The sequence below is a fragment of the Tympanuchus pallidicinctus genome, unplaced genomic scaffold (genome assembly GCF_026119805.1).
Source record: "Tympanuchus pallidicinctus isolate F22 unplaced genomic scaffold, pur_lepc_1.0 scaffold6, whole genome shotgun sequence".
Lineage (NCBI taxonomy): Eukaryota > Metazoa > Chordata > Aves > Galliformes > Phasianidae > Tympanuchus > Tympanuchus pallidicinctus.
In genome coordinates, this window is record NW_026294780.1 from 5452811 (window position 1) to 5465613 (window position 12803).

A 12803-nucleotide genomic window follows, 5' to 3' on the forward strand; every position below is an offset into this window, starting at 1 on the left:
AGTTCCAGCCCTTCTGCCAGGTGCAGTGTTGCCAACTTCCAAACCAATCACCAGCTCAGGCTGCCCAGGACCCCATCCAACCTGGCCTTGAAAACCCCCAAGGATGGGGCATTTACAACCTTTCTGAGCAGCCTGTGCCAGTGCATCATCACCCTCTCAGTGAAAAATCTGCCTCTGACATCTAGTCTAAATCTCCCCTCTTTTATCTTAAAACTATATTTGCCCTTGTCCTGTCACTGTCAACCCATGTAAAAAGTTGATTTCCCCCCTGCTTATAAACTCCCTTTGAACATTGGAAGGTCACAGTGAGATCACCCCTCAGCTTTGTCTTGAGGTCCTTTCCAATCTTAATGGATTGTGTGGTGCTGTGATTCTTTCCCTGCTATGGATCTAACAGGAGAATGAGAGGACAGGATAATTGTAAAGGGTTACAGTATAAATAAAGGCTGTGCAGTAACCAGGGAAGAGTTTTGTATAGTTAGGAAAAAAGACAACTGCATGAAGTTCAAAGTAGATATCAGTGTTAGTATCCAATTTACATAATAAATAATTAGATATTTTATGCTTCATACTGTGGAAAAATGTTTCTGGATTTATAAATGGAATGTCAAACTTTGTGTAAAAACTTTAACTTGTACTTCCAAACAGAATATTTTTCTTGCACTTGTCTTTTTCCCTCTGATATAAATTATCAAAAAACAATTGCCAAACAAGTGTACAACTGTCCCCCTCGGCTGAGTGGCAGAAAAACCCTTTATTTGGTGTTTAATCATGTTTTCTGTTAGCACTGATGGGGTTTTTCCTTAGCATTCAGACCAGGTTTGCAGGGCCTTTCCTCCGGCTGTGAAGTTCTTCATTTGGAGAAGGACAGAGAGTGGTCTGCTCTCATTTGCAGAAAATATGTCTCAGAATCTGAATGTGATGTAACTCACCTGGCTCTCAGACTGACATCCACATTTACCTGGTCCAACCAGCAAGTGGTCATAGCTTGTGTGAATAAATGAGGCGAACAAGCAGAACTCATGTGAACAGTGGGGTGTTGAAGACTTCTACTGCTCTGACAGTCACGAATCATGCATTTTCATTTAAAACTTTTTTCCTGGTTAACTTTTACATTGCAGTTAACCCATAACAATGGCTGGCATACAATTAACTGTTCCTGGTTTGCATCACTAATTTTGTATTTTCTATATTGTGACAGCTGGAAACAGCGAGAGAGAAGGCCAAGAAGCGGTGAGGAAAATAAAAGAAGAAACTTTGACTGGAAAAGGTAACACACTGTATCCTCTTCTTCAGGGAACTCTTTATTCCTGTATTTTTCTCTGGAGCACGTCTATGTGCCTGCGATGGTTCTGTGTCTGGCATAAGATCAGACTAGTAGTCATTTGTACTACAGAGAGGTTGAGAGCAGGGGAAGGAGTGCTCTTTTTTATTGCTATCCTCACCCCTCACAGTGTGCATTATCCCATAATATGGTGATTTTAGGGAAGATGTTAGTAAAAGAGCAGGGATGCCTAACTGTGTAATTTGGCACGTTGGGTTTTTAATCCTTTACAAAAAAAGCAGTTTTCTTAAAAAGACGGACGTATCATATCAGTCCAAAATTCCTGTGTTTTTGTGGTTCTTTTGAATTTGTTGTAGTTTATTCTGATGAGAGATCGTGTTGGGGGAGACATAAGGAGAGCATGGCTTCATATCTGAGAAAAGATATATTGCAAAGTATTTGCTGTGCAATTATAACTTGCAATTTATCATGGAGGTTAGTACATCTAGTATTTTCATCTCTTGGGTTCCTTGGGTGTAGTTCCTAGTAGTGTGTGATGATTCATTGCTGCCACTTTGATGTATCATTTCTTGGCAAAATAATAGTGCAGTGCTGGTACTCCACCCAATTTAGTATCTTCATGACTTCTTCTGAGATCTGATTCTGTTTTTGTGCCTCTAATAACTACTGTTATGATGATCAAAATAAGGTAATTATTGTGTTAAAAAAAACCTTTCATTAAGATTTATCTTTTGACTTAAATAAATGTGCACCAATGGTAGCCTCAGGATACATGTATGCTAGTTGAAAGCATCATAAATTAAGGCATAGTCAGAAGGATCATGAAAGCAAAAAGATAATTATTACATCATTTAAATATTTTGCTGGAAGTTTCTGTACAGAGACCAAAAACATTTGGAATTAATTACATCATGTGACTTGCATGAAGTTGAATAAACTTGCTTGCTCACATTTCTGTGATAACAGATTTACCTGATCGTTCTGAAGAAAATGGGCTTTAACCTTCATTTAGAAATTTTGTCCATATCTGGCTCACAGATATTTGAGGAAGCTGAAACTGCATGTAACTTGACTGAAGTTGTTCCCCATTATAATTATGACTGCAATAGGATCATGTAGTTCAGATGGAAGGGACCTAAAAGATCATGAAGTCCTGACAGCTGCAGGGCTACACAAAAGTTAAAACATACTACTAAAGGCATTGTCCAAATACCTCTTTAACACTATGAAACTTTGAATGGTTTCAGGTCTTGATATATTTGACCTGAAAACAAACTGGAGGAGTATTGCCTTTGCAGAATGTGCCTCTAATTGAGTGGTATTTATATTTGCAAGTGCATTACACTGAATAAAGGATTTATGTAAGTCTGGGAAGCAGTCCTGTGTTCTTGATAATCAGTGAATTTGCATGTTGTTGAAAGACATAGGCAAGTATTTTACAGGATTGAGCTGTGGGAACATGCCACCTTTTCAAGGGCAGCTAACTGTTCAACATCATTTTAGTCACTGCATAAAAACATGATCAATTGCCTTGACCGTTTTCCTTTTTTTTTTCTTTCTTTTTGCAGCATTTTTAGTATATAGCAGACAGGCCACAGCATACTTGTTATACAGCAAAAGTAAGCAGGTCTTGTCCACTCCTTACTGATTCCCTGAGCAGAGCACAGACATCACCAGAGACAGCTCTGGGAAAAGGCCATGCTTGTTGAATGCATGTAATTATAGTGTTATCAGAGGTGATACTATCCTTCTACTTCTTGCCCCACTGTCTGTCTAGAGCTCTGTCTGCTCTCTAAAGGTAAGTAAGTCTACTTGACATAATTTGCACTCACTTCAAGAACAAGTGAGATTCAAAGCATTTATGTGAATGGTTCCTTATGAAGCAGCTGATGAGCAGTAACAGAGGTTATGCTTTTTTTGCAGCAGCTGAGCAAGACGTGAAGAGACAATTGGTAATAGTTTTGGGTAAAGGGAGGCAGGAAGCCTGGTTTCCCATGCTGCAGGCACTGAAACTAGAGCCAGTACCACAGAGATGGAAGAGTGTTGGAGAAGGAGGAAGTTCTGGTAGTTCCTCTATGAGGTGATAACGCTAATAGGACACATAAAATCTAAGCAATATGTCATATCACCTCTAATACTGCACATTCTCTCCCATGCTACTACGCCAGAAACCTCCTTGGTTCCTTATTCCCCATTCCTGTTGACTCCAGATTCTTCAGGTGCACCTCTCAGTTTTGGTTTCTGTGCTGAGTTACCTGTTGCTAAACTTAAACGATGAGGATGGGAGGTAGGCAGATGAAGAGGGGGGTAATAAAGCGTGGATCCTGGGAGGCATGGTAGACCTAGTTTGTTTGACCATCACAGACTGCTCCAGTATAAAGCAGTTGAAGCCATCAGATATCCAGAAGAGACCATGGGAAGTGCTGCATTGTCATGAAAATAATTATCACTTTTGGTACTATTTCCAGCTGATTGAGGGTAACAGATTGCTACAATGTGAAAGGTAAAGCTGGGTGAAACCAGAATGATGTGGGTATTTATTTATCTTGTTTCCATTTGTTAAATTGGGAACTTCTACTGTTAATAGTAGCAGTTTTGTCTGGGAAAGTTTTTGATGGCCAGGAATCACAACAGAGATATTCTAATTACGTAGGTTTCAAACGTACGCGTAGGGTGTGCCTGTCTCTATTAGTGAGAGAGCTCAGACCAGGAGAGCACTTTTCAGGCAACACTCAGTTGTTGCCTGCTTGCTGAGCTCTTGTCTGCATAATGAAGGGTGCAACCGGCTGTGGATTCTCGTTGCACAGAACTAACCTGAGTGGGAGATGAGCTGCAGCAGTAAAAAAGCATTAGACCACAGGAGCAAGCTCAAAGCTTCTTTGAAATAAGAGCCCTAGCAACTTGTCAGGTCTCCAGCACAAAATGAGCTCTAGCTTCACTTCTGTTGATCAAAATTACATGTTGATTACCTGTTGTTGCAGCCATTACCACAGTTACTGGCTCTGAACAAATCACATTGACTTACAGGATCTGGAAATTTCTTTGATAACCACATCTGTGAATGATACTAGAAAAAAAACCACCTTTCAATGCACTTAAATAGTATGTCTCAATTACCGTCTCTGCAAATGAAAGCTGGGTTTAGCCTGATGATTACACACATACAAATATTGGAAACTAATATATAAACATGAATGAAGGCTTTATTCATTCCAGCATAGGTTCAGCAATTAGCAAAAGTTTATGCACAAATATTACTTAGCATAGTAGCAAGGAAATGCTCTCCCAACTGCTGTGTAGGAGCCGGAGTTGCAGCTAGACTCAAAGGAGAAAAAATTAAAAGTCAGTTAGAAAATGGGGTGTAAAAGTCATATTAAACAAAGACCTCTTCAAAAGGAGAGGCCTGTGTTTAATCTCACCCAACATTTCTGTGGCTATTCAAATAAAACCACAATTATAAAACTAAGCACTAAATTTACAGCATTCATGAGGCTTCCATTTGAAGCTAGTGAGAAAGGAAGAGGAGACTTTCTCACTGAGAGTCAGAGGAATGCAGAGGTTAGCATGGAGGCAACCAAATTGTGTCATTCACAGTCTGACCCACATCAAGGTAGTGTGGGCCAGGCAGTAGGTGGAACAATATCATCTTGGAAACACTGCAATTTGCATGCATTCAACGAGCCTGGCCTTTTCCCAAAGCTTTCTCTAGGGATGTCTACACTATGTATGGCTCAGCCAGGGAATAAGGAGAGGACAAGGTCATTTGCTCCCTTTTGGTATACAGCCTTCTAGTGAGCAAGAAGACCTTCCTTATTATCGGAGATCTGGGAACAAAGACTTTGCCCAGAAGAGGAGGGGGTTCATCTAGTCAATAGGTGCCATGCGTAATTGCAGAATTCATCATGGGTGGTTGATCCACTGGGGGGCTTCCTTGTCTGTGAAGTACCAATTTTAATTTTTTTTATAGCTGTTTGTTGTTGGCTTTCCCTGCAGGACAGAAGTTAGGTGCCTAGAGCTCCCAGATTTCCAAACTTTTAGATTTGTTTTTGTCCAGACTTTTAGATTTTTTTTTTTGTGGTTGCTTGGGCCAGGACAGTGTAAAGATGTCATTATGGAAGAGTGCATCCAGCTGGTGAAAATGAGTAGAAGATGTCTGTGGTTGAGATATGTTATCTATCTCAAGATGTGCATAAGCTTGTATGATTTATGCTTGCTCATGTCCAATTTGTTTTCAGTGGTGTAGGAGTTATTAAAGTGTGACACGCCGTGTTCATGACAATATCTAATGTGGCTGCTCTGTCCCTTCTACCACATCCTTCCTCTGGTGTATTGTTTTTCTACCACTGCCGATGCTGAAAGACTTGCAAGGATGTCTTAAAGTGATTTTTAGCAACAGCAGTAACAGCTTTCATCTACATGTTTTCATTTTTCCTGCTGATGTATTATCATCAGTACTTAGCATTGTCAGGTCAAGGTCTGCCCTTGTTACAGTTGTATGACTGAATTCTGGGCTCATGGATGTATCTTGAAAGACAGGGTGACAATATGAGAGAGGAGTAACGAAGTCTCTATCTGACAGCGTGTCACTTTGCAGAGACCTGTATGGAACTACAGAGCACTTCTGTCTTGTCACTTGAAGATTCTTGCCTAAGGATCAAGATTGGTTTTCTTCCTATGGGCTAGACTAAGGTTATTTCAAGTATATTCAAGCTATGTGAAAATACCTAAATCTTGAATAGTATTTTATGTGTTAAGCTTAATCCAAGTCTGTAAGGACTGGGTCCTCCATGTGCACGAGGGACAGAAGATCCTTTTCTAGAGTCAGATAAAGTAACACAGCGAATAAGAGTTTCTCTGTACTCACACCATTTACATCCTTTACCCAGTGAAGAGGTGCCTCTTTGCTCTGTATTAATCCATAAAAAGGTATCTCCAAAGCCCTTTGATAAAACCATCTAGGTGAATTGTTCACAAATCAGTTGTCAATCTTTTTTGTTTGCTTTACGTAATATTTCAGTGCAAAAACATTGTTGCTTGTTCCTGTCTTTTTTGTTCTCCTGTTGACATAACATAACATGTTAGAAGATTTTTCGTCTCAGTGTTTGTTGATATTTAAAACAATAGAGAATCCCCTACTTTTGGTGATTCTTGAGACACCTTAGAATATGAGTTGTCATGTTAACAGGGTGGTAATTCAGACATTAACAGCAATACAAATATGGTTTAAAAAAAAAAAGCTGAAGATCTCATTAGCACGATGAAGATAAAGTCTTTCAAACATAGAATGTATTCGTAATACAGATACAAGCTCTGCCTGTTAGCTTCCTAAATTCCCATTTCCATTGCAAGTATAAAACACATTTCATTAACAGGCTCAGCCACTAGGAAACATGATTTTTTCTTATTTAAATTATTTCTAATTGAAATTTAGAGACAAAGAAGGGCACCGGTGTCGCTGTAGGCAGAATCGCAAAATGCTTTCAGCTGTTTTGAAATGATTTTCTGACTATAAATCACCTAAGCTTTGTGTGACTAATGGGACCAGAGTTCTGAGGTTAGAATTTTGCTGATTGTGCTTTCTTACTGAAAGGAAAGGTAGAGAACAGGGATTTTAAAACGAAATTGCCTCTGCAAAGCCTGAAAATACTTCCATTTCACCCTTTGTCATGATTTTGATCTTTTTTTGTGTAATTAGAGTCATGGTGCCAAGCAGCGGCCTGATAGAGGTGCTCCTGGGTCTGACACCTGCCATAACGTGCCATTATTTTTTCACTCACGAGCAGCAGTTACAGGCAGGTTCTGTGAGCTATTTCCAGACCTTGTCTCTGTCCTCGAGAAAGCTGCCAAAGAATGCTGAAAGATAAAGCCAAGAAAAAAGCAATTTGTTTTCTCTCTGGAATGCTTTCATATCTCTTCTCCAAGATCTACTTTATATAATCCTATCTTCCATGGGCTATAGGTAGGACTTCAGAAGTTAATTTTCTTATAGGAAGTAGAATATTTTCTGTGCAAATACCATCAACTTCTGCATAAGGGATCCAGCTGTCAGAACTGTGGAAAACTCGTGGCTTGAAGTAAACACAGGGAAATCAGAGCTACATTTGAAGTGCTTACGGACTGCACACATGACCTTCCAAAGGTGAATTGAATGTAAATCGGCAGACCTGAGCGTGCAGACAATGCCAGTGTTTCATTGCTGGCTCCAAATTCTTCCAGTCATGGTGCGGTGTCCCCTTCCTAGCTGCTTTTTGGGCTTGTGAGTAGCAGTGGAAGCAATCAGTGGAAGCTTCCAATGTTGGAAAGCTTAGAGACCTTTGATTTGAAAAGAAACTGCCCAGATAGGGAGCACTCAGGTGTAGGAAGCACAGGCATCACAGTGGCTGGATAGCAAGGCTCCAGAAGGAGCCCTGAGCTTTTTCCTGAGGCCTCTGCACTTCTGAATGGGGAATACTAGTGAGTCCATGCTTAACTTGTGCTTCAAGGGTCATTTTTCAACAGCAAAGAACAGTAGCTTTGAAATAGGGGTTTCAGTTCTGAAATGGGTTGTGAGCTCTGTTTGTAAGGAGGCCCCAGTGGAAGGTCGTAAAGGTGGCTGACTGAGGTCCTGGAGCACCTCTCCTGTGAGGGGAGGCTGAGAGAGCTGGGAACCTTCAGCCTAGGGGAGAGGAGGCTTAGGAGAACCTTGTCTGTGTGTATTCATACCCCACAGGGGAATTAAAGATGAAGGAGCTTCTCAGCGGTGCTCTGTGAGTCTGTGAAATTTTAGCATCCAGAAATGTGTGAAACCCTGTCTGGTGGCTACCAGTCTTTACCTTCTATCTTTGTGGTATAAAGCATTGCTTTTGATGCCCTGAGTATAAGAACCAGAACTGATACCCATTTCTAGAGTGCAAACTCATCCAGGAATTACATCATTCTACATGCAGTGCCCATAATAAGACTCTTACTCACAAATAATGGAAAGATCTGCAATAATGTGGCAGTAATGCAGTCTTAGAAAATAAGTATTTGAGAAAAATCTGAGAGCAGCACTGGAAAACATCCAAACAAACAAGAAAACCCCAGCAAAACAACAAACCACTGTCTGAGCAGATAAAATATTAAAGAAAAGAAGGAAGACTGAAGTAACATTGATTTTGAGAGCAATATTCTGTGTAAAAAGGTCTGAAAACATTGCCCATCAATCTGGAATAGCTTGCCCCTTTCTTATTTTTCTTTTCCCAGGGCATAGACTAATATATTTTATCTAAGTTTCATATAAAATGTGAATAAAATGTGTTTAAGAATACATAATGTGTGGCATCTCTGCCACATCTTCACATTCAGAATGGAAATTAGCATGCCCGTGTACTTCAGAATGCATCTCAGCCTAATTAAAGGCTTGAATGAAACGTGTAGTGCCAGAGCACTTTTATAGTCTTTTCTGCTGCTTTGTGCTATAAAGTCTTGCTTGTAAGAGAAAAAGAAATCTTCCTCAGGAGATGGATAAACACTTGAATTAATCAAAGCATCTAACATGAGAATCATTAGATGTCTGATAATCATGTCTGGATTTGGATTTTAAATTGAGGTGGTATTTCTCCACCATGTGATATGAAATGTTACCAACATCTGATTAATTTCCCCAAGATAATAACTGGCTGTGTATTAAGTCCTCTTTTAAACATTATCTCTGCTACAGTTTTCTCTTACCAACATTACCGTTGATTTCAGGCTGGTTCGGAGTAGCTCTTCACAACCAGTATAACTTGAGGAAACAAAGCAAATATAATTACCTTTCCAACATTTAGTTCAACCTACCAGAAAGATATCCCTTGTCATTGTTTTGCCTTCCAAGCATGGAGAATCTGTGGGCCCATGCTAGGAGAGATCTCCATGGCTCTGGGCAGGATTTTCTGTTGTTTCATATTTCATCTCACTGTACTCCACGCTCAATTATGCTCACATACTTTTGCTTTTTTGAACAGTTTTCAGCTACTACACTTCCTGGAACATGGATCTCAGGATGGTTTCTTTTTATGACAGGGAAGAAAAATAAACACATATGTATTGCAGGGTAGGAAAGTGAAAATAAAAGGATAAAAGCAATTCCTCTTGTTCACAACTGTCACAGGAGCTGATGGCTTGTGAACTAAAGGTGTGTGAAATGTTCCGTTTCTGACCCAAAATTGTGCAATATTGCTCCTGGATTGTATTTTACAATTCAAGGCCTGCCGATGCTTGCAAAAAATTTGTGACTTTAATTGAAACCAATTTTAATGACAATATTTCCTAGAGATGGTATCTGTTTTGATCGGAGTATTTACTGTGGAAAGAAAAAACATTTTGGCCCTTGTTTCTGCAAAATAAGGGAAGGAGAGAGGAGAGAAAAGTGCCCCTGCCAAGAAGGAGGGATTAACTTGAAGCATGATAGTTTGTGATCAGGTCAATCCAGATCAAATGGTTTTCATTCCAACTCATTCTGAGTTTCGATATTCAGACTACTGTACTATTAAAAGGCAGTCATTGTCTTCCGGAATTGATATGTTGCTGCTTATCAATGTTTAGTGTTGATTACCAAATGCATACTGTACTAATTATTATTATTGTTTTTTGTAAACAGAATTTTGCAAAGCTTTTGTTAAAAACAAGCTTTTGTTTTAAAGCAGCCACAAATAGGAAATTTCCAGTGGATAAGACTGGCATATTTTATCAATCTGGCATATTTTCTGTCTTTGAGATGATACAAAATTAATTGTTTGTTGCCAAAATAAAAGAAGTCTTCAAGTAGGATTTCCTTCTGAATGCAGAAGGCGACGCAAGCCCCAAGTGCCAGGATGAGGTTATGCCTTGAAACGGCAGGCCAGAAAGAGATGTCAGAGAATCTCATTTGATGTTGAAATGGTGCATCTTATAAAGCTACTGCAAGTAGTTCTCTTTGACAGTCTTGCTGAGGTTAATGGGATCTCAAATAGTTGGCTAAAGACTGGGGTCTTGAAAGATATATGATGTGAATTTTTAATCATCATCCAGTTGTTACCGTGACAACTACTAGTGCTGTATAACTATACTGTGTTTGCTTCTCCAGATGCCCCTTCAGCCAGCCCAGCAGACAGAGTATAGATTTTTCCCGTTTTTGCTTGAATTGTAACGCTGAACTCATGCTGTTCAGAAAGCAGCATCTTTTCCTATGTGTCCTCTTAGCAGGATAAAGCACTACATTTGCCTTTGCTTGTATAGGAGAACAATGTGGCAGATTCACGTAGCATCTGCTAAATAGGGACTTTTTGTATAAATTTGATTGGTGTGTTCATATTAACCAACATGAGTATATCTACAAATTAAAACTGAATAAATCCTGAGGTGCAGGTAACTAAAATGACATTGCTGCGTGAATAATTCTGTCCTTTTCCCCTTTGATGAGCAGAACGTGTGGCTTGCACTGAAGGAAGGGCATGGGACAAAGCACTCACATTCGCTGTGTGCTGCGGAGCACAGCTGCTGGGATTTTTCTTCATCTCAGTGCAGGGAAAAGTGCTGAGAGGTGGTGGAGAATTTAAGTTCAGGTTTGTATTTGTCAGTGGGAATTTGAGCCCTAAAGGGAGTGCTGTTGTCTCTTACTGAAGCTTATTATTTATACAGGATGAGTGCCATTTACACGGGCTTCAGTGGGTGTCTGTGGCAGAGTGCTTTTCCTTTTAGATGCAGAAGATCTCATCAAGCTCTGGCATTACTGGCATTAAGATTAACTTCACAAGGGTAGGCCAGAAACACCATGAAAATCTAGCATCAGTATGCTGCGATCTCTTAAGCATAAATTTACCTTATTTTCTGAAGATAACATGTTGCAATACTTGTGCACATTGAAAACCCATGCTTTTATGCCACCAAAGGCTCTGCATGTAGGCTGTTTTCAGAGGCTGGAAGTAAAGGGGCCGACCAGTGCTTTGCTCAGCAGAACACTACAGCCAGCCTGATGTGCAGGGACTGGTAAGGCAGCAGAACTAGACCAGGACAGCAATTAATTAATTTCCTACAGCCCACGGCAAGAAGCAGCTTGTGCCATGGGGAGCCAGGGCTCAGGGTGACACGATGACTTGCAGGGGACAGTTGTGTAAGTAATAGGTCAGAGACAAAAGGGAATACAGCAGTTGGGGGTCTGTCCCTGTGTGCAGCTTGGTCTGCTGTCTGCTATCTTCCACAGTCCAGTAGCCATTATCTTGTGTAACCCTTCTGGGGGTGTGCTCATCCTGTGGATGGGCTTCATGGCCCCACTGCCCCAGCTGGCATCACATCAACCCAGCTAGTACATCCTCTGCCATCTAAGGCACAGCATATTCCCTCACAGCTGAGAAGGAGAAGCACTGTTACCTGAACACCTTGGGCAAGCAGTACAAATCACCACGGGATATGCATTATCTGAAAAGGAATAATCACAAGTAATTTTTTTCCACTTTGATTCTGCATTGACCAAGTTGTTAAATTTTACTGTAAAATAAAAGATTAGAATGGGATTTTTAAAAGCACAACATCTTCTAGTAGTCAAAGAAGACAAAGTTAGTGTTTGTATTCTTTTTAGCGCCAAGGAAGATTATTTGTAACTGATGATATAGCAAGAATTAAGTCTCAGTGGGTTTGTATACATTTACAAGCAATTAACAATAAATTGTTATCTGACTTTAAAAATAGACTTTTTATTTGACCCTCTATGGTTTTAAAACGTCTTTGTTTTGCAGACTATTTTCAGGTTATCAGTAGTCCATATAGTTTACTATTTGAATAAAATAAAAATCAGCATCCTGCTATGAAAAGGAAGATATAATGTACTCTCAAAGAACAGATGGATGTGACAGGTATAATCGGAGAAAATAGGGGAAAAAGGAACACAAAGGACAGAATGACAGGAGGAAACAAAACACAATGCAAATTCCATATTCTGTATTCCATTTTCTTTCTGAATAGCCGTATTTTTTAAATGTACAGTTATATTTAAACTGGAATAGGTGTTTAACACATTGAATCCAAATTAATAAGATCAACAAAACTGAGAGATGCTGAAGAGAGAGCGAAAAGGAAGGCTAGGGAGAAAAGCAGCAGTAGAAAAGGACTGAGAATCATCTGAATACTGTGATAAAGAACCTGGAAAGAAGTTACAGCCATGTTGAGTCTGGGGACATGTATGATTATGTTCAGAAAATACGAGGTGCAGTGTCTGGTTTGTTGTTTACCTTATATGTTAATCAGACTGTAGTAGATGAGTCCGTGAGGAAACAGCTGGAGTCACTTCACACTTCAGGACTTAGTTGTTCAGAGTTGCATTCATCACACTAAAACAGTGGAGAAACTCTCACACAATCGTGCCCCTGTTAACAGTGACACAGCTTTTTGAGCCATGCTAGTTTGCAGTGCACAAGCATTGCAACAAAGGGCTGGACTGAAAAAGAATACAAGAGGCTGATGCTTTAAGTCTCATTTATATTCTTCAGGCAGTATTTAACAAGGTATTGGCTTTGTTCTAGCCCTCAGCTTACATGCTTTC

At 39.9% G+C, this 12803-nt stretch overlaps 1 protein-coding gene across 1 annotated transcript in view; it reads left to right on the plus strand.

The window, feature by feature from the left end:
- DHRSX (dehydrogenase/reductase X-linked) overlaps positions 1-12803 on the plus strand; it is a 161103-nt gene that overhangs the window by 49481 nt on the left and 98819 nt on the right. The window contains exon 3 of the mRNA XM_052664724.1: positions 1202-1270. Coding sequence (XP_052520684.1) covers positions 1202-1270 — 69 coding nt within the window. The remainder of the gene's footprint in view (positions 1-1201; positions 1271-12803) is intronic.